Source organism: Trypanosoma cruzi, genomic scaffold (assembly GCF_000209065.1).
Source record: "Trypanosoma cruzi strain CL Brener 1047053516735 genomic scaffold, whole genome shotgun sequence".
In the NCBI taxonomy this organism is placed as follows: domain Eukaryota; phylum Euglenozoa; class Kinetoplastea; order Trypanosomatida; family Trypanosomatidae; genus Trypanosoma; species Trypanosoma cruzi.
The window spans coordinates 37,228-58,043 of record NW_001849341.1 but is presented as its reverse complement, the minus strand read 5'-3'; the positions used below and the strand labels follow the sequence as shown (position 1 = coordinate 58,043).

Genomic DNA, 20,816 nt, shown 5'->3' with positions numbered 1-20,816 from the left:
TGAAAAAAAAAAAAAAAAGGAAAAAGGGCGTTACAGGAAAGAAACTGTACTTCAGAGTGTGCGTAACCAACAAACACAGTCAAGAACAAAAGGGGAAGAAGCCCAAAAAGTAAATAGCAGACATTAAGATGGGAGGGGGATATGAGTAAAAAAAAAAATCGCTCACGCCCCATTCCCCCGAGGCACCGAGGGATTTTCGCCCCCGTAACTTCTACACGCGAAAGTGTCCTGTGGAGAGTATAGAAGTCCCTTACAGAATATGCTTCTTTCATTCTTGGAATTGTCCAACAAAGAAAACGAAAGATCAACTAACGCAACATCTTCTGCAAGTAAACGAGGAACGTCCACATCGGATGAATCACTAGCACCCCTCAAAACAGACACCAGACGTCGCACTAACTCCAGGATGATTCTCAAAGAGTTATCGCGTTTCGCTGGTTCATTAAAATCCTCCACAAGTACAGCATGCCTTGGTTGTCGCCAAATGGACCGTGGACTGTTCTCAAGCATTAATACTCGATTTAGCGGTCGACCGAGAATTGACAAGTCCTTCGCGTCATCTTCCTCATCACGATACCACTTGTGATGACGACTGATGATGTGGTGGAACCAATCCTTTCGTTGCAACACATCTGACACGGCACGGACAACGTTGTTCACGTGCAACGGCGATCCGGCTGACCACACCACTACTTCGCAGCCCTCCATGTGACAGGCGTCAAGGAATTCTTTTAAATACGGCCGAAGGTACACTGATCCTCTTCGCGCCCAAACCAATGTTTCATCCAAGTCCACTACAATGCAGAGAGGAGACAAAGGCAAGCCCTTGTCAGATGGGAGTAATGTCTTGTCCTGTCGACGCCGAAATCCTTTCCCCCCAATACCGGGAAGCATTGCCTCTGCAAGCATCAGTCCCGGTGTCACGGAAGCACCAGAAGTTGCAAGGCGAGAAGGTAGCATAGAAACAACCTTTCGTGCCTGTCTTCTATGGGATTCTTTGGTCGTGCGCGAATAACCGAAAAAAGGCTTTACGGCGTGGAAGATAGACACGTGATTAAACCCACCCTCCTCCTCCTCATCGTCACTTTCCAAGAGAAACTCCTGAATGACGTCATTTATTGCGTCAAAATCAGAAAGGACAGAGCTATCCTGCTCCCCCCTGTCGTGAAAGTCATCTGTGGCAATGAGGCAAAGCTCGGCGGCCGAGGCAGATGAACACACCCGAGAAGAATTTGTCAACCGCTGTTTTTTTCTTTTCCTTCGGCGCTCCAAATTCAAAAATCCCCCTCCCCGACGGAAATTCCTGTACCCGCTGCCAGGTGGCCCCGCAGAACGTGTGTGTCGTGCTCGTCCAGTGCCCATTCTAAAGGGTTCCTGGTGTGAATATTGCCCACTCTTACCAGCCAGCGTCTTTCTATTTCTAGCCCATGCAATCCGCAGTCTCAATAAATACCAACACGCACAAAAAAAAGGAAATTCTTTTTTTTTTACTATTTATAATGGGCGCACAAAAAAACTAGACCAAAAGAGACCCGCACACACGTAGAGAGTGGATGGGCCATGGAAGTGAAGGAGGATGAAAGACTAGGCGTCAGATGCCTGCAAATTGACATTCTTACCCTTCCACGAATTCGCAAGTTCAAGAGAAATAAAAAGAAAGTAAAATATGCACAGACACTTTTTCACTATCCTGTTGTTGTTGTTGTCCCCCGCTTTTTTTTTTCTTTTTCAGCGTCGGCCTCATTTGCAGAAAGCGAGAAGGGATCTGTGTCCGTGCGTGCATTATTTGGTGAATATGCCCTCTTCCTCCAGCTCCCTCCGCCGGATGCGCTCATCACGCGCCTCAATTTTCTTCTGATCCTCCGTCGCCACGTCATAAGGATTACCGCGAATGCGGTATCGTGGGTTGGTGGCGTTCACTTTGCACAGCGTCCAGTTTCGCCGCTCCAAGAAGCACTCATTTGCCGAAATGCAATCCTCTATTTTTCCCTTCTCTTCAAAGCACTTTGTTCCGACGATGCATTCAATAAGCGCATTTTTTGGTCGCCAACAGATACTCTTCCGCTCCTTTTCCATCTCATGCTACCCGGATGCCTACTCGTCTGAAGATAAAGAAAAGAATACAAAACAAGCTTACATGACGCAAAAACAACAACAACAAAAAAAAAAAAAAAGATGGCAACAATAACACGATACGCCTCGCCTCCTCGCGCTACAAGGTGTGAACACCCCTTGTAATGTGCCATTCTATAGCATATACATCATATATATGTATATATATCACAACATCACCACAGCAAAATAATAACAATAATAATAATAATAATAATAAGCAACAAGATCACCCTCGAAACAAATCAAATAAAGGGCAACATGGCAGTTTTTCCCTCAGTTTCCTCTCCGGTTCCTTTTTCCCTTCATTCCCACTACTCATTGCCTGCTTTTCTGTATTCCCCCATGCCTTCCTGTTCGTGTGCCCAAACAACAAGAAAACAAGAAGCGTGAGTATCGCATTGTGGGTCCTTCAGTACGCTCTCGTTTCCCACGACTTAGTCGGAACTCGATGACGTTCCTTTTGGCACGAACACCTCCGTAGGAGCCTTGGGAAAAATGACGCGAACGGTGGTTCCCACCCCCTCTGTCGTATACAAGTCTATCCTCCCGCCCCAGAGGTCCATGTAACATTTGGAGGCAGGCAAGCCGATGCCAAAGCCGCCCATTTTGTTGTCAAAGGAAGAGTTTGTCGTCCAGCCAAAAAGCCAAAGTTTCTCCACGGCATCAGGAGCGATACCACCCGCCGCATCCGTCACATCCACCACAACATGTGTGTCGTTTGAGGCAAAGCACACTTGAAGCTCAATCGAGTTTGTCCGTGAACGCATTGCTAGACAAGCGTTTTTCATCAATTCCCTAAACACGTACTCCAAGTGTCCTTCGACAGAGTATATCACCCTCGATGATGGCGCAGGTGGCATGGAAGTTGTAGGGAATATAGGACAATCAACTTTGCTTGACGTCGCTAGTCGCCCACTCGGGACGCGTGTGAATAAATCGGGCTGCTCCTCCATATGAATGAACATGGATCCACCGTGGATGGATTGGATGCTGCGTACATATTGTTCAACAACAACCGTGCCTGTATGCCGCAAGATGCTCCCGACGTTCGGGTCTGTTCGAATAATCGGTGAGTAACGTCCTGGTCCAACAAGATGAAGAAGATGCTCGTGAATGACACGCCAGGAGACACGTCGTGTGCAAAAACGCGATAGCCAGTTGTTGAAGTTCGGTGAGCAAATCCATTCTTCATTGACGACAATATCAAAGAGGTTCTCATGCGGACGCAGGCTCTCCAAAACATCAATCAAACGCTTTACTGATGAGTCACCGCCACTATTACCGCTACCACCGTATCCTTCCCCTTTCATAATGCTGTCGACCTGTGCATCATCAATAATTTCATTTGGCTGAGAAGTATCTGCGTCGCATATCTCTCCGCGCTCCATTTTGCGAAGATAGACTTCCGCCAGCTCGCTTAACTCCACACAGCATTCAAACTCCCTCCTGCATATGGACTCCAGTGGCGACAGCCGTGCATTAATTTCCCGATCTAAACTTCGCTTTTGAACCTCACTATAAATGGCACGGTAGCTGCGAGCTGTGCGTGCCCCAAGCTGCTCCACCGCAGTGTGTATATATCCCTTATCATTCCCTGCCAATGTGCGCAGGTTCATGGGCCGAAGAGGCGTAGCCAAGCACTTCTCAAAATGTCCCCGCAGAGCTTCATAAGGACGCCTAGGAAGTGTCATGCCATTCCTATTCCAATAAAAATAAAATAAAATAAATGAGAAAACATTTTCTTTTTTTTTCCTTCTAAAAGGCCCAAACTCTCATACTGAAGCCACCGTGATAGAAACACACACATAAAGGAATGCCACCAAGGCAAAAATAAAAATATACATGAGAAACCACCTTTTTTCTCCCTCAGCAAAATATATATATATAATACTGAATTTATCTCTGAGTCACTTCCGTGCGTGAACAGAACGCTGACGGTACGCCGCTCGGCCTTCATCCCGTTCACGCGCCATCACCTGCTCCTCGTCCGCCCATAGAAGTATTTCATCAGCCAAGTGCTGCTCAGCCAAGGCATCCCACCAATCCGAGGCCCGTCGACATCGCTCCTGACATTGAGCACGTATACAATCCCTTTTCTCTAAAAGCACTAGCTTCTCCATGCCAAGACTCCATTGGTCAATAATCGTTGTTCGCATTCCGTCATGAAGTTGAAACAGCGCCTCCGCCTCCTTTTTTTGCTGCTCCTCCAAAGCCAAACGCTCCTTGCGCTCCTCCTCGGCACGGAGAAGGCTGGACAGGGCTATGTTCGTGGAAATCAGCTCGCCGTCAACACGGATATATGGCGAGACCAGTTGTTTCGCCGTCTTTCCTGGGCCTTTGGCATTCTCCTTCCACTGGGCCGTGGAATATTGCTGCGATCGTTTGGTGGCAGCGGCCTTCTCCTCAAGCTCCAGTTCGCGGCGGTAGTCCAACAGCGTACAGTCCGCCAGGTGAACCCCAGCCGCCTCCACATTTCGCCTCATCGCTCGCCTCTTCTTAGCTCCTTCGCCAGTTAACACTCCAAAAGAAAAAAAAAAAGAGTGGGGGGACGTCGTAGGCAAAATAAAAAAAGTCGACGCAGCACAGACAGAGGAAAAAGCAAAAAAAAAAAAAAAAACTACAACAACAGCAAAGAAGAGAAAATAAATTATATCCCTTTAAACTTCTGCACCAACCACAAGATCATCGTCCAATTGCAGCACGATGGAGATAAAAACGGCACCTTACCAGCGATAGGGTCCCCATCGCGATGCCGCCCAACAAAAAAATACAAACGCGGAAAAAAAAAACAACTAACGCCACCGGAAAAAATTTCATCATTGAAGAAACGGATCACCAAATGCAGACCCGCAACTTGCCGGATCACACAAGACACTCCTATTCTGCACCACCTCGGAGACAATTCTGTGCACTCCCTTCAAATTGCTTTCAGCCAATATGTTCTTCGTCAAAAGCGTGACTCGCCAATATAATTTTCCTCCCTTCTCACGACTGCGCTGTTCCATTTGTAGTTCAATATCCAATGAAGTAGAGCCGTAGTAAAGCTCTGCAGCAAAAGCTGTCAGAGCCACCACCGAATCAGTCAACACCATTTGTGGAGACGCCGTTCGAGCATTAAACCCGGGGAACAACGATTGCAGCTGTGGAAATGTTGTGATCCTGTCGCGGTCCTTGGTCTTCACCTCAGCCTCGTACAAGAATGCCCGACCACCGTGGGTATGAATCGCCATGACGTCATATGAAACCTTCTCGTAGTCCACATTGGGCAATGCCTCCATGGAGATTCTTCGCTCTGTCTGGCACACGCTGTGCTCCAAATATCGCAACCGCCACGTCACGCCAAATTCGTCCGGCTTTCGAAGAAGACGAAATCCGGAGTTGAACAATGTCTTCTCAAGTGTGTCAAAGACATCAATTCGTGTCCTGACTTGTGACTTTATCTCTAACGGCTCAGCATGCACTCCATTTCTTTTGAGAGCATCGATCAAGGCGTCAGCAAAGCTGCCGTTCTTTATCTCCGCTTTTGCGTACACGTTAAATGCGGCGGTGTTAGCCCGAGTTTGGCATATTGCTTCCTGTGTCTGAATTGAGACAATTAACACAAAAAAGGCAATAGCTATGACAGAAAAAACCATCAGGAAACTTGCTGTGCGCTGTTGCATCAGCAACACCTCCCGATAATTGGGTATCGCATGGCTCTCTCGATTGTGTCCCATGAACGCAGAGCGTTCGATATCACGTTAAAATAAAAACTAAAAGAAGGAAAAAACAACAGGAAAAGAAAAAATATATAATAAAAAAGTGGTGTTGATGATGCACATTTTCTGTACTCAGGCATCAAAATGTACCAAATCATATATATATATATATACCGAAACTCTTATGCTGCGTGTTTCTGTGTTATATATTCTCGGCAGCGCAAGGCAGGAAATATACATCCGCGCTCATAAAAAGAGAAACAACAACACTGCTCCCGCTCTCCCCCACCCTAACCCCAAATGAAGAGCCATCCGGATATACATCAGTATTCTGTTTACATCATAGTCAAATATGTTCCTGCTTGTCTTTTAGGACCCATAAGGGAAAAAAAAATTCAAAGGTAAAAAAAAAAAAAAAAATGGACTGGAAGGCAAATGCAAAAAAAAATTATCTCTTTCATTTTTGAACTTTGCCCTCTTACATTTTTTTTTTTTTTTTTTTTTTTACCTTCGTTCTCTCTCCATCTTCTCTTTGATTCAAATAAATAAAAATAAAGAAAAGATGGAAAATATAAGACACAGGGAAAACAGAGCAGACATCTCTATCTTTAATGGAATTAGTCGTCCGAGTCAAGAATAAGGGCAACGGACTCTAGTGTCCACAAGGATGAGTGGGCATCTGTCGACAGATCGGCTTCAAATATCAAGCCAACGCCAGCCGCATTTCGACGGTCCGAAGTGACGTAAACTGGTGTTCTAAATGTAGCCACAGATTTTACCTTGGATGACTCAGTGGGGATAATATGCATCACTGGCATTTCAGAGATGAGTTCCTTCTTGCGCTGCGGCGCAAGGCAGCGCCTGCTTGTGTCCCACCTGGCACCCTCAATAAAAAGTCCACTCACATATGCCCCGTCCTTTGGTCGTTCTTGGATCTCCTGTGGAGTCATGTAGGTAGTCACCTTCGTAACGACAGAAGAACGATCCAACGGCCACTTATATCGTCTGCAAACCACCTGCACAAGAGCGGAAATATATGACTCTGGAACCATTAGCCCCGACATCCACATGCACCGCGGCTCCCCGTTCATGGCCCATTCATTGTACTGCTTGCATCGGAGGTGGAAGTGGGCTAACCAACGGCCCAAATTCTTTCGTGTAGCAGGCGCCATTTTTCTCCAGGACCATGGCAACTGGCCGTTATGCAAAGAAGATGCAAGATCATCCAAATCATTACTCATACCAATGGCACCTGAAAGAGCCTTCTGTAGTTCCTTTAGAGAAATAATCATAACTCCCACCAGTCGATTCCAACGCTCTATTTCTTGCAACAATACGACTTGAGTCGGTTGCAAATTACTGTGTCCCATCTCATTTGCCCGTTCCTTTTCCTTCCGCATAATTCGTTTGCGATCTAAAGGCTCCGGTAACTGCGACAAAATCTCATCCGTGAGCTTTAACAAAACATCTTCTCGTGACTCCCCACCAAGTGTTGCCGCTTTTCCGGATCGAGGCATAAGTTCTATCAAACTCGCCCACATTCCTTCAGCTGCGTTACGCAAATAACCCGTTTCCGCATTCGGATGCAATCCAAAAACCTCAGGCGTGTTATCTTTTGGAAAGGACTCCACGAGTGCCATCATCTGCTGCAGAGTAACCCGTTTATTTGAATCCGTACTATCCGCAGGAAGACAGTAACTAACTTCATCATTCACATAAAAGTAAAATGGCTGAAAGGTATCAAAAAGGAAATCACCAAAATATTCCTCCAAGTATGTCTTTACTATGCGTCGGTCCATACTGTCCGTCACACGACCACCATACATCGCTTCACCAACAAGATACCGCAGGGTATCCCATGGAATAGAATCACCATTTTTGTACGCCTTTGTCAAGTAGGTATCAAGTAGTCGCATCGACACGGAGAAGTCGGTCTCATTAAAGTCATACACCACGTTCCATCCAATCTTACCATATTTTCTTCGTTCCTGTACCACAGCATGAAAAAAGGCAAGGGTAAATACCAGTGGTCTAAAGGCGGTGTGCAAGCATGCATCAAGTTGCTCCTCAGTTACCTTCAAAAGGGTGTTTTTCATATTCATCTTAAGTCCGTTTGGTGGTTCGTTAACAACCTTCAACGATCGTTGAAGAATACCCATTGGGAAGTCCTTGCTGGGCTCTGTGGTCAACCAAAGGCGGAATTCTTCTTGGGGTGGCGTCTGGTCCATCTTCTCAATGACCTTCTCAAGATCTTTCATCCACTTTGTTAACAAATGACAGTTCTGCAGCAAAACCCAGTGTCCCCGAACAACGCCCACCTCCACAAGTTTCATGGCCTCTTCGCCCTGTCCCTGGCCAAGAGAAATGGAACGAAATTTTTGAATCCCCACTTCTTTTGTCGCAAGTTTAATGATCTCCTCTGTCGGGTTGGCACCAGGAGACACAATGAACACAATGGGAGCTGTTGAGGAGCTTTTGTCAAGAACATCCTTATAACGCAAAATGGGTGGAATGACATAACGCTCTCCAAGAAGGTCACAATTGCTGATAAAGTTTGTAGCGGCCGTGTAAACACGATCACCACGGAAGCAGCGAAGCAAACAAAGAAGCTGAAACTCACTGATACGCTCATTATACCCACACGGGATGACACTACTTGGGTCCTCAGGACGATCTAACGCATACCATTGATGCCATTCTTCCAAATTTTCCGATACGTCATTGCGTAAATTGGCAAAGACCTGGCATGTTGTCGACAACTTACATATATCATTCCATTGACGCTCTGTAAGCCATTCAACAGGATTGGACGGATAATCCTTTGAAGCCAAAACGCAGCCACGAAGAAAAAACTCCAATTCACTTCGATCCATTCGATTTTCCTGTGTAAGAAGACGGATAGCCATCTGAAAAGAAAGCATGAGTTTATCCTTTTCAAAGATGCCCATACACACGTAGCAATAAAGATTGTATGTTAGAGCTCGAATAATGTTATTCAAACGATCTTTAATCTCAAAAGAGGCATCACTCTTTGTAATGGAGTACCCAAAGACATCGTGCAAAAAGGCGGAAAGCGAGTACTCATACATGGAATTAATCATTGACAACTCAGATATGACAAAATATAAAACGGCACCCCGTCTAGCCGCAGGACGGTACTCTTGTCGAGAAATTTCTGTGACACGTGCCGTTTCTTTTGCCTGTTCAAGTTTTTGCTGCACCTCCGATGCGCTGCTTTTCGTGTTCTCCAGCGTCGCAATCAAATCATCGTTGTCAAGTATGTTGCCTGTTGCTAGCGTCAGCTCACGGATCAGAGTATCCTCAAGCTCCTTCAGTTGCGCACGACTCTCTGCCATGGTCTGTACAAGTTCCTCACTTTGACGTTGCAGGTCGCTACGTTCACTCGCCACAACGTAGTTGAGCAGCTGACTCTCAAGACCATCCTCCGTGACACCGTAGTTGATCACAATAGTTTTGCCAAACACCTCAGCTGGATACTCTGGATTGGGCAGTTTGGTGCAGAGATACAGTTTAAAATTAGGGTCCCATACAACGTCCTTGTCGCCAATACGTATGACACGCTGGCCAGAATCCTCACGGAACTGTGGGTCCAGCACAGAATCAATGATGGGGTCAATAAACTCGTCTACACCCTCAAACAAAAAGGGATTGCCATACTGAATCGCAAACTCAAGCCGTTTCAAAAAATCCGAATCACTGAAGGAGGCGCACTCAAAGCGTGGGTTTGACTTATGTTGCCGCTTGATCCAATTCACTGCCTGCATTTGTGGATCAATGCAAAGTGGAAAACGAACCCGTCCAGACTTCCTTCCTTTTCCGATGCTTTCTGTACTCATTGTTGTGAGGATGCCGTTCTGCACAGAGAGAGAATCCAGTGGAAGACCATCACTTGCCCACTGGGAGACGGAGACCTCATCTGTAAGGAGGTGTTGAATCTGGAAGTCATTGGTGAGTGGGATGCCCCGCTCATGAATGTCTTTTAGCCACAGCGACTCCAATGCCTCCTGTCGGTACTGAAAAGTAAAGGCACCAAGATAGGATAGGAAAGAGGCACCCGCAAGGCAATCCCCAACAAGACAATTTCTTACATCAGCCAACGTTCGTTTTTGCTCCGCCCATCGTACACGTTCTGAGCCAAAACCGTCAAGTAGACGTCGGGCGGCATTAAGCCGACGTTCCATCACGGCTTTTTCTTGCTGCAGCAGCTGGGCCTCGTGCATACCTGCATCTAAACGCTCCTGAAGTCGTTGAAGACTCACAGTCAGCTGACCAATCTCATCTTGACAGGCACTTAATTGGCGCTCTGCATTTGCCTTCGCTTCCTGCAGCTCCCGCACTCGAGCTTGTTTGGGCAAAACCTCCTTTGCCGTGTTCCAGTAGGCTTTCATCGCCTCTACCCATATCATCAGACCTGATGCGGCCAAGCTCACCTTCTTTAAATCGTTTGAATTAACAGGGAATTCTTTTAGAATTCTATTAATCTCATTGATCTTACCCTGATTCAGTGTTGGGGCAAGAGAGTCTATGTCAATAAGTGAACGAATGAAATCATTTTGGCCCATCATAATCTTGCCAGAATCCCATGTCGCCGGCACTCCCTTCACGACACATACCATGCGCACCACCGCCACAACGCTCGCGGGTGGTTTGGCAAAGGACTTTAATTCGGTGATACTCTTGGGGTTGATGTGCTTGACCGCCTCCATGGCCTCTTCAAGGGCAGGCATAGCAAGGTCGAGAACCTCTTGTGCCTCGGCACTCTCCTTCTCAATCTCCGCACTTTGCACATTCAGTGATTCCTCCATGAGCAATGCTTCTGCCTTGCGCTTTTCATTCCGTTCCTTTTGTTCTTTAATTTCCTTCGTCATGCGTTCGTTAACTTCCTGCTTCTCTTCCAAAATGACTTCCTTCTCGGCGAGTTCCTCCTGAAGAACTTTCACATCCTCCTGGGCACGGTCGAGTTTCTCTAGACCAATCGCGAATTTATTCACCAAATCGTCAATTTCCTCTCGGCGTGTTATAAGGAGCCGCGAATAATTTGCCAAAAATCCAAGAAAATTCTTCGGCGTGACGTAATTGTGTCGTTTCATTTCCCCCAAGAAACGCATAGAAAGTTCATCCGCTGTCAAGTGAACATACACGGCATGACTCGCAATGGCCCTTTTCAAATCCTCCGACAGTTCCTCCTCCTGCAGCATGCGATTACCAACCGCCTCCAGCGCCTGCGATGGCCACTTCTGAAACCAATCGATGGTTGTATTGTTGATAAGACTCGGAAAGTTACGGCAACGGGTGCGCAAAATATCACCAGAGGGACTCATTGAAAGCACAACATGCAAGTTATCGCGGCAACGTGCGACAAAGGCCGTCCACTTGTTATCTTTGGAGGGCGCAAGACCATCGGCCTCCACTTCCGCAGCAACACTGCTGTACAACGGTTCCTTTTCTTCCTCTGTGAAGAGCGCTGGCACCATACCGGACGTCAACATGTTGTTGATAACTTCCAAAAAACCCTCTTCCTTCACGTGGCTGTCGGTAAACAAAAACACAACTTTCTCCTTCTGTACACCGACACGGGCATAAAGGCGTTTTAAATCCTCGCGAAACGCATCCTCGTTGTAGTTACGGGAAAGTACAATTTCAAACACGCCCATCCGGTACATGGCGGCTGCCAATTTTGTGAGAGACTGTTTGCCACTTCCACCAACGCCAATAAGCAGGCAGTTGCCACGGGGAAGAGAAAGAACACGAGTGATGCGCAGCAGGTGATCCAACGCCATGTCAAACATCACCAAATCCATCGTTTTCGTCGGTGTGTTAATCTCCTCCAACATCATCTCCACCAATGAGCGCGCCCTGGTAAAATCCGCTCCAAAATCTTCGTAAATGTTCAGCCGCTCCACATCGCTATCAGGCTCAAAATCACCAAAATCACCAAACAAAAGAGGTTCCGCCAATGCAAATTCCGCCGTGTCTGGGAAATGCCTCGTAATCTCCTTCCGTGCGAGAAGCGCAACAAACTCCTTGTCGGAAGAATCTGCCATACGGTCCATAAACACATGGGAAATTTCATTAAGCCATAATCGCACGATACTCTTCGCGTCTGGAAACATCTCTGGGGTGGCTCGGCAAAGTCCTTCATACACACGCGATAAATCACGTAAGTTGAAAATGTAATGGAATTTAGTGGGTGTTGCGGGAAGTGCGGCAAAAAGCTGTTGATACAGGCTAAGCGTCATGGATGTGAGTTGACTCGGCAAATCACCCAACTCAGTCGCCATTGTTTTATAGGCATCGCGCAAAATCTGTCCGTAGATGGTGTTGATCGATTCGTCCGACGGGAATAAAATATTAAAAATGGTGAAGAGAGAGACAAAACGTGGGTCAAGAGCGTTGCGACCACCGCCAGGCGGAGCCATCGCGGCCACAAATTGCGTGTCTCGCACATTTTTAAAAAGAAGATCTTTTCGATCGTACCATGAATGATGTTCCACCAGTAGTTTCAAAAAGGCGATGGGTTGTTGAGTGCCGTAGAGATCCACACGGGGCATATTGATATCATCCACAAACACCAAAAGTCGCTTCTTTGCCGGGGGGCCAAGCACGGTGTTGGTACGCTTCTCAATGTTATCCTCCATCGCCCTCTGTGCATCAAGGCTTGTGGTGCGAGAGCTGAAATTCAGCTCAAGAAGCATCTCCTCAAGATGAACATCCTCATTAGCAGCCGTGTCTGCCTCCAGAGAACGTTGCTTCAGTTGCTTAAGGTATGCCTGAATGGTGACCGTCTTCGCGGTACCGCTCTCGCCAACCAACATGACAGGAGTCCGATTAAGAACAATTTTGTTTAGCAACCACATGTTTCGTTCAGTATCAACCGTAGAAACAAGAAGTGAGCCAAATTTTGCGCCTGGTGGTCTTTCAAACGGTTGAACAAGAATATGCCACGGCTTCCACCGGTTTTCTTCAAGATCAAAAAAATAATCGTAGAGAGTTTTGCGCTCCGGAAGAGATCCACTACCCACAAAACGGGTGAGGAAGTTTTCGCCCACATCTTGCAAGTTCCATCCACTGACCTTCTTCAGAAATGCATCGAAGCGTACACGACCCTCTGCAGTGGCAATTAGAGAGCCAAAACTCCACACGCAACAAAATAAAAAGACACACTGCAATGCCTTTGGCTCCAGTGCCACTTTCTGCGGAGAAACCGTGTGCAACATGGTCGTCAACTGGCGTACCATATTTAACTCATTGGTCGGGATCACAAGCTTCGGCGGGTCTGTCACAACCTCTCCGTCAATGCCATCAAACATAAAATTAACAAGAGGCTCCACATATTTCTCAATGAGCTCGTTAAGGGTGTCCAGTTCATCACGTGGGCGTTTCAACTTCCATGCGTACATGAAAGGCTTCCATCCGAGATTCACAGGATCAAGGAAGACCATACCAACACGTGAAACAGTTGCAGGCGAGGCATACTGTAGGTCTCCCACTTCAAAAAGTAATGAACTTGTCGGACGAAGACGAATACGTTCTCCATTCGGAAGCGTGAGAAGTTTATTGTCATCCATGACAGAATTCATGTCTTCTACCCATTTGGCATCCACATCACCATCAAACACAACATATCGACGCTCACGCGCTCCACTTTCATTGGGGCGGTTAATTGCACGGAAGATATTGGAGAAAATACCGTCCGTCCAGCTCCGAGAAAGAGGGTCCATGACGCCATAAAGCGCGGTAGTAGGTTGAGCCTTGGGATTGATGATATACAACTTCGTTGGTAGCCCAAGGTCCGTTTGTGCTTTACAAAGACAGTCAATAACAGTTGACTTTCCACCACCTGTGGGGCCAACGACCATCGAGGTGTGCCGAGTTTGCATCGTCTCGTAGAGTTGAACCACCTTGTCCACCTGTCTCGCGTCCACAAAAAATCCCTTCTCCTTGAATACTTTTGTCGCAGCCTTTGAAAGATTTTCCTGCGGTGCACGTGTTGGGTCAAGACCAGGAAACAGATCTCCAATAAGACCCTTAAAAAGCGGCTCATCTTCCGCGACAAACTTCGGGGTATTCATGTCACGCAGGGCACGCATCAGAACAGACTCTTCCGTCAACTCAGGTGCACCACGCTTCAGTTGTCCCGCCATCACTAGCACCGCTTTTAATGCCCTCAGTCCCCAGTCATAGTGATGTTGTTTTGACAGTTGCCCCTTGGCAAGTTGGTAAAGTGTCACCATCTTCTTGGCCAGCTCACGCGCCGTCGTGAAGCCCTCCGAGAAGAGCATATTTTCCGCAATCAATTCCATATCTGGCACAACCATCACTACAGGACGGAACAAAGCCTTAAGGTTGTCCGGTAATTCAACACGGCCAGCGTAACCGGGATTCATCGTGATAAAAACACCAACCGTCGGTACAAGTCGAATTACTTTGTCACCAAAAAGAAACTCTTCTTCGCCAGCCTTCAGTGCACTTTGAATGCTGCGCAGTTGCTCGGATACCACGGAAAGCACCGGCAGTTCAATACGGTTGAACTCATCAAAGCAACCCCATGAACCGGTCTGTGACAGTCCAGAAAAGATTGTACCCATCGCCTTATAGTCCAAGCCCTCACCACAATTAAAGACAACACACTGAATGGCCAAAGCCTTTGCAAGATCCTTGACGGATTCCGTTTTCCCCGTTCCCGCCGGCCCACCGGGAGCACCACCAAGATAGAAAGACAGCGCCTGAGTCAACGTCATAAAGCAGCGGTCTGTTAACGGGGTGATCACAAGTCTCCCATTCAATCCCATATATTCATAGCCAAAATTAAACCGCCCTGTGCATTGACGTATAACGCATGTGTCACCATCACGCTCCCAGTAAAACCGTAATTGTGATTCCCAATCAAACTCACGAGCATCCGTTACGGAGTCTCGTACAAAGCGATCCACAATATCTCGTCCATGAACATCTACAATGATCAATGTATTGACTTTCTTTGCGTACTGTTTCTCAATATCCTTATCCATTTCTCCCACAAGATCAATGAGTTGTCGTGTCAGTTTCCCCGACAGGTCTTTCATTGAACTTTTCTTTCCCTTCTTGAGAGAATTAAAAGCGTCTTCCACTTCGAACGTCCACCAAATCTTGGCCCCAGTGAGTGTAACCATGCCATGGTACTTTTTCAGCCAATCCAGTCGACCCATCCGAGGGTAATAGTACACACCCGCCTTAAGAACGTCACGCAGTGTCGAGCGCGACTCCTCCAAAACTTCTTGTAGCCATTGTTCCACGGGCGCACCCATTGTTGCCACTGGGCGGTCAAAAATTACAACTTCACCCTCCTGCGATTCCACACCGCAAATGGTTTCATCCTCACCATCCTTAAAAATTAGGTGGGCAGAGTTGTCAAACATCTTCAACATGTGATCCTGCACTGACTTTGCACCGCTGGCAGCCAAAATGGAGAGCAACTCATCATCGGATATGAAGTAGAAACGAGGAAACATGTACCGCTTCGTCTCAAGGTAATTGGAAAGTTCCTTCTGGCATTCCTCAAGTTTCTCCTCCAGATACCGAAACTCTTCAAGACGACCAGTCGCGTTACAGCAGATGTCCACATTCGGCCCAGCGGCCGTTTCATTCATGATGCGAACAAACTTCTTGTCCAGGTCGTTAAACTTGGCGGTTTCCTTTGGGAGTTGATTGGCGATATCGTCACTTCCCTTAAAAATGGATTCCAAATATTGCCATTTCATCTGCACAGTAACCCACACAGCAATCACATCGTTGATCATTGCCAATTTCTTTTCCCACAGTTTCACATCATCTATGAACGGTTGTGCCCATTTCACGTTCGCGATGGATTGCATTTTAAGGATATTGTCATCCACAGCCTCTTGAATCTCGCTTGTGTCACTGTGAACACTGCAGCGAACATCTCCCTTACGAGGTTCATACGGCACCAGTGAGAACTCTGCCTTTGACCAGAACTCCTTTACGGCCAGAATGTCCTTCTCAATAGCCTGCTCCCTCGCCGCTGTAACAATGATATTATCAATATCATCTGCAAAGCAATAAAGTTCCATGGCAATAAAATCATCTAAATTGATTTGCTCAATAGAGAATTCCTTGCCCGTTACCCGCATTAGCTCCACCCAGTGACGCTGCTTCAGTGCCGGACTCTTCAACTTCGCCAGCAGTGGCAAAGAGGAATGAAAATTCAAAATAACCTGCTGAACAGCCTTGAATGGATGCACATCACCGTGTGTCCTACCAAGGAGACGTGCACGTTTTACCTTCTCATCCGTGGTGGTTTGCAAGTCCTCCAGAAGGAGATCCTTCCAGCTGCTGCGGTTCCAGCGCTTCAGAATGGCAACCCACTGTTCGTAGAGGTCATACACTGCCTCCACCTTTGTCAGTTCTTCGTTCAACTGCTGCAGGTGAACGTGACTTGTAAGCGGCAAGTCAAACAGTTTTTCGGCCTTTGTCAATTGGTCACGTTTCGCCTGGAGTTGCGTCAAATGCTCTCGCCACTCCTTCTTGAGGTTATTGCCTTCCTGAAGGTCAATGTCCGCACGACTAGGACCCTTTTCACGAAACTCTTTCAGCACAGATTTTCCCTTTTGAAGAAAATTGGCCACCTCGGCACGCGTATACTCCCGGAAGCGAAGCTTCTTCGGCTCCAGATCCTTCTCCAATTCGTGCAGTCTCGCAAGTGTACAGTCCCATAGTCCTTGAAAACTTAACGCCTCCTTCAACTCCTGCGGGTCCACCTTGACGCCAAAGTGCATAATAGACTCATAAATGTATTTGATTTCACTGATGTCCTGCTCCACATCCAGCGAAGAGGCACGCGTGTCGTGCATGACTTCTAACACAAACTTCAAATCCTCAATATTTTCACATGGCCGTTGCAAATCTTTATTAATACGGACTATAGATTCTAAACGCTTCTGCATACGTACCCGGACCGTATCATTCATTTGTGCACCTTCCATGGCAATCCACTGATGTACATGTTCTACAAGCTCCGCATAAAAAGCGCTCTCGTCACAGCGCATAAATCCAAAATCGTGTATGTGTTCTTCGGCATCAAAGTCTGCAATCATGTTAAAGTAAAGTTGAAATTTTGCGTCATAGTCAATCCAGTGAAACTGACTCTTTGCCTGCTGTTCCACCGAAAGTTTTTTATCCGCAAGATAAATAAAACGGTATCGCTGAAGCATCTTGATGTTTGTTGCAAGAGCAGATAAATGAGTTTGAATGGTTCGGTTAATTATACCCTGCAGTTTATACACCTGAGGAAGACTGTTGATGTCTTTGTAATACGTAAAGAGCGTTTCCTGTTCCCCCTCAGCTGGTCGTGGCACCAGTTCGCCCTGTGTGAACTCAATACATGTTCCCCGCATCCATCGTTGGAATCGCTGGGTGGATTCAATAATGCTTGACTGAACCTTGTGAAATGCACTCGTGATCTCTTGATGTGGTGGTGAGAAGGTCGGCTCCGTCGTCAAAAATATCAACACCTTAAAAAGAGGGGGACGTTTCACGGTGGAGGAGCCACGGTAGCCAAGCATCTTTGCAAAGGCCAGAAGAGAGTTGAGCACCATCCTCGTAAGGGCCTTCCAAATGCGTTGTTCCCAGTGAAGGTAATAACTCTCCAGGATAAGGCACTTTCCCGTATGGGTGCCAACAAGTTGACTCTCCATCTTTGTCAAGAGGGGTTTGGCGGTGTGATACGCACGAAGACATGCATCAACCAGAGTTGTGCGACGTCGCTCAATCGTTTCCACAAAAACCTGCAGTTCTGGCAGTTCTCCTCCAGCCTGAAGCAGCTGTTCAAATTCCGGTATGAGTTTTGTGGAACCAATTTTATTTACAACCTGCGTCTGGATGTGGTCCGCTCGTTTGCGTACCTCGCGGCTTAAATTTCGGAACTTAGTGATAGCACGCTCGCAGTTGGCGACAAAGTCCGTTACGCCCAGACTTGTCCAATTGATGTCATGAATTCCCGGCTCAAGCGCAAGCCTCAGTTCGCGGATGTTTTTTGCCAAAATAACGCGCTCAGGACCATCCAGTGCCCCTTGCAGCTCGCAGTTAAAATTTAGGAGCATCGCCTTAAGTGCGTCCACGTTTGCGTGATACGATTCATCCTGCAGGGTGACGTTAATGGCCTCCTGCGGCACCTCAAAGCCGAGGCGGTCCAAATACTTCGCCTCCCGTATGACGTTGAAGAGGGCAACATCAAAGTTTGTCACATACGTGTCCCCATTTCCTTTGCGGAGAATATTCATCTTGAGCGATGCCGTAGTTGTCTGCCGCACTCCCTCTGACCATTGAATAAAACGAGAAGTGGCGTACTCCTTCATTTGCCTCGCCACCTCCACATATTTTGCTCGCACCTGTCGCCCCATGGTGGTGACAAGCATTCCCTCTTGCTGAAACCGAACAATCGGCTTCTTCAACCGCTGAAACAACGACGTGCTCCAGTGTATGGCACCCGCCACCGGGGGTTGATTCTTCGTGAGTGGTGGATTGTCGCGGTTTTCCACAAAAATACTCCGCACTCTCTCCACCTCGCTGAAATACTGCGCCAGAATACGATCCGCCTTTTCTGAAAGAAGCGACGCCGTGTCAAACGCCTCCCCAGCACGCTGCGGACGGGACACGATACCTTTAAAGGAGACCAAAAGCTCAAATGCGGATTCCGCACTCCGTAAATCATCATCAAAGATTTTATTTATAAACTCAGAAACCTCATGGTCCAGGTTGGCGACGGTGTTCACAAAATTGGAGTATACCACCTGCCAGTTATGAGTCGCCTTTCGCTCAAAGGGATCAAAGGTGAGGGTCTCAAACGGACGCTTCACACGTTCCACATCCTTTAAAATACGTTCAATTCCGCTAGTGTCGGTGAGAACTGTCTTTAGCTGCGCCCCAAGCACCGTATTGTAGTACTCCACGGTCTCTATAACTTCCAACAAGTCCGTACAACGGTCAGACATGTAGTCGGTTGTTTCAAACAATCGTTTTTGGTTAAAATTCCACGGCTGCTCACGTTCACTGCTATTAATCTCCTCCTGCACATTGACATAAGTGGCTTTCCATTTTAGTAAGCACTGCTGGCCCTCAATCACTTTTTCCTTGGCCTCTGAAAAGGGTAAGCCTAAAATACTGCGGAAATCGATGTGCTGTGAGACTTTTTGAGCAATTAACTTCCCAACTTTCTCCAGCAACCCAACCATACGCTCTTCCGTGCAATAATAGCGAGAGATAATCCACACCATTCTTATTCCTGTCATCATAGAGGACAGCGTGTCAATGATGGGCTGAAGGGAGCCAGAACCCGGTGTCACTCCGTGCATCGTGCGGAAATGACGGTCCAACGTACCGAGAAACTTCACATTGTCTTTTGCCTCGGCGTACAGACGGAAAAAATGTTGAATTGTAGTGGAGATCAAGTGAAACGAGTTGCACTCCGCTTCCTTTGCCACTTTCAAAATAAACTTTGCCTGAGGGGAATTTATCTGCTCGTATAAAGCACTGATGGTACTATATTTTTCACGCCAATACTCAATCTCTCCAAGAGGGCCTTCCTTCTGTGGATCCAGTGACATGGCATAGCTGATCTCTGCTTGCCACTGGGAGACGGTAATGTCAATCTGCTTGATAACATCTTCATTGGCAAGCGCAGATTTCAGTCCAGAGTCAGAATACCCCATAGATACAAGCGTTTGTGGCATAGGTAGTCGTCGCTCCGCACAGACCTGGTTTCGAAATCCCGTCATTTGCATATCAACACGATGCACCCAATTCAAGATCTCAGTGTAAAGCTGTCGGTTTGCAACCTTTTTTGTAGCAACACACCGTCTTCGTCCAGCAGACGACACCACATCTTCTACGATCGGCCCGTAGGCATACTTTAAAATGGTGTGAAAGGAGGACAATGAGGGCACTACCATACAGGAAATCTCAAAGGCCCTATGAATGGGGCACTCGGTTTCAGTCCTCCAGTTATGCACAAGCTCTTTGGTTAACTGTACATTCTGGACACGAAGAAAGAAGATGCATCTTGTCCGGTCTGGTGGAAAATTTGTGGAGCCGGTGATATTTGAGTTCTTGATCGCCCGCGTTGTGGCAATCAGCTTTGGAGGGGTTTTTCGCGGTGTTGCCATAGAGAGCCTGCCACCGACGGCGTTGCCCTCCGTGGTTGTGGCTTCTTGGGAAGAGATGACGAGAAAGCGTTCCTTTGGGTTATCAAAAATCTCCAGGATGACTTTTCTAGAATCAATGTCGCCGTAGAGATCCGCAATGACGTCATCGTCAACGCCGTAGAGGCAACTCTTAACGCGAGCCGCCAACCACGCAAGGCGCGGGTCTTCCTCGTCCCTCGGTTGCCCATTCCTCGATTCAGCGCTCATTTCCAGTGGATGCTGAAGTCGTCATGGTGGTTGATAGCCGTGACGGTTGTGGAAAAAAAGAAGAAAAAAAAAAAGAAAGGGAAAATAAAATAGAACCGAAGGAAAAAAAAAGCAGGGGAACCCACACAGCGAGAGATGGCAATGAGCAATGAAAAACACAGGAAGAGATAAAAATTTTAAAAGAATTAAATCATCACGCCAATCAAGAAAAAGGGAATCAATGAATGGGCGTGCAAGAATGCTTGAGGGTGTGTGTATGCATCAAAGAAAAAAAAAATATATCCTTAAAAGAGACGAAGGCATAAAAAAAGAGGGCAAGCGAAAGGAAAAACATTCGTATTGGGTTACATCACAAAAAGGGAAGGAGTAAATAATAACAAATCAGAGGGAAAAAAAAAAAAAAAAAAGAAAACGAGAAAGAGAAAGATAATGAATAAAAATGAGCTGCGACACACAAATGGAGAGAAAACAGGGGCGCTCCAGAACGCCCCTCAGGGGAAAAAGAAAAAAAAAAAGGATCCCCAACAGCATTCGTATTTGACAACAACGATAACTAAAAAGACAACAATGAAAAGCG

General features: G+C 46.9%; 6 protein-coding genes across 6 annotated transcripts, besides 17 other annotated features; all 6 read right to left on the bottom strand.

Annotated features, from left to right (window-relative positions):
* Positions 1-5,705: part of a sequence feature (areas merged during assembly that could not be assigned to a particular haplotype. This can correspond to areas where the two haplotypes were merged or to regions with more than two copies in the genome that were merged during assembly.) that runs on past the window's edge.
* Positions 163-1,362, bottom strand: Tc00.1047053508257.210 (hypothetical protein, conserved; the record flags this gene model as incomplete). The annotated part of the gene is made up of 1 exon (XM_813860.1): positions 163-1,362. The coding sequence occupies one exon, from the start codon at positions 1,360-1,362 to the stop codon at positions 163-165; it is 1,200 nt and encodes a 399-aa protein (XP_818953.1).
* Positions 1,783-2,076, bottom strand: Tc00.1047053508257.204 (hypothetical protein, conserved; the record flags this gene model as incomplete). The annotated part of the gene is made up of 1 exon (XM_813867.1): positions 1,783-2,076. The coding sequence occupies one exon, from the start codon at positions 2,074-2,076 to the stop codon at positions 1,783-1,785; it is 294 nt and encodes a 97-aa protein (XP_818960.1).
* Positions 2,301-2,332: a microsatellite.
* Positions 2,550-3,806, bottom strand: Tc00.1047053508257.200 (hypothetical protein, conserved; the record flags this gene model as incomplete). The annotated part of the gene is made up of 1 exon (XM_813859.1): positions 2,550-3,806. One exon carries the CDS (start codon positions 3,804-3,806, stop codon positions 2,550-2,552), a length of 1,257 nt encoding a protein of 418 aa, XP_818952.1.
* Positions 3,821-3,843: a sequence feature (AT_rich).
* Tc00.1047053508257.190 (hypothetical protein, conserved) lies at positions 4,023-4,598 on the bottom strand (the record flags this gene model as incomplete). The annotated part of the gene is made up of 1 exon (XM_813858.1): positions 4,023-4,598. One exon carries the CDS (start codon positions 4,596-4,598, stop codon positions 4,023-4,025), a length of 576 nt encoding a protein of 191 aa, XP_818951.1.
* Positions 4,710-4,762: a sequence feature (T-rich).
* Tc00.1047053508257.180 (hypothetical protein, conserved) lies at positions 4,932-5,831 on the bottom strand (the record flags this gene model as incomplete). Its single annotated transcript, XM_813857.1, has 1 exon — positions 4,932-5,831. The coding sequence occupies one exon, from the start codon at positions 5,829-5,831 to the stop codon at positions 4,932-4,934; it is 900 nt and encodes a 299-aa protein (XP_818950.1).
* Positions 5,706-6,121: a sequence feature (areas merged during assembly that could not be assigned to a particular haplotype. This can correspond to areas where the two haplotypes were merged or to regions with more than two copies in the genome that were merged during assembly.).
* Positions 6,122-10,961: a sequence feature (areas merged during assembly that could not be assigned to a particular haplotype. This can correspond to areas where the two haplotypes were merged or to regions with more than two copies in the genome that were merged during assembly.).
* Positions 6,297-6,319: a microsatellite.
* Tc00.1047053508257.170 (dynein heavy chain, putative) lies at positions 6,431-20,239 on the bottom strand (the record flags this gene model as incomplete). The annotated part of the gene is made up of 1 exon (XM_813856.1): positions 6,431-20,239. The coding sequence occupies one exon, from the start codon at positions 20,237-20,239 to the stop codon at positions 6,431-6,433; it is 13,809 nt and encodes a 4,602-aa protein (XP_818949.1).
* Positions 10,962-11,441: a sequence feature (haploid, non-Esmeraldo-like haplotype).
* Positions 11,442-12,046: a sequence feature (heterozygous, Esmeraldo-like haplotype).
* Positions 12,047-13,051: a sequence feature (haploid, non-Esmeraldo-like haplotype).
* Positions 13,052-15,426: a sequence feature (areas not merged during assembly with more than two copies in the genome that could not be assigned to a particular haplotype).
* Positions 15,427-15,633: a sequence feature (haploid, non-Esmeraldo-like haplotype).
* Positions 15,634-18,267: a sequence feature (haploid, Esmeraldo-like haplotype).
* Positions 18,268-18,648: a sequence feature (areas merged during assembly that could not be assigned to a particular haplotype. This can correspond to areas where the two haplotypes were merged or to regions with more than two copies in the genome that were merged during assembly.).
* Positions 18,649-20,816: part of a sequence feature (areas merged during assembly that could not be assigned to a particular haplotype. This can correspond to areas where the two haplotypes were merged or to regions with more than two copies in the genome that were merged during assembly.) that runs on past the window's edge.
* Positions 20,292-20,350: a sequence feature (T-rich).
* Positions 20,629-20,651: a microsatellite.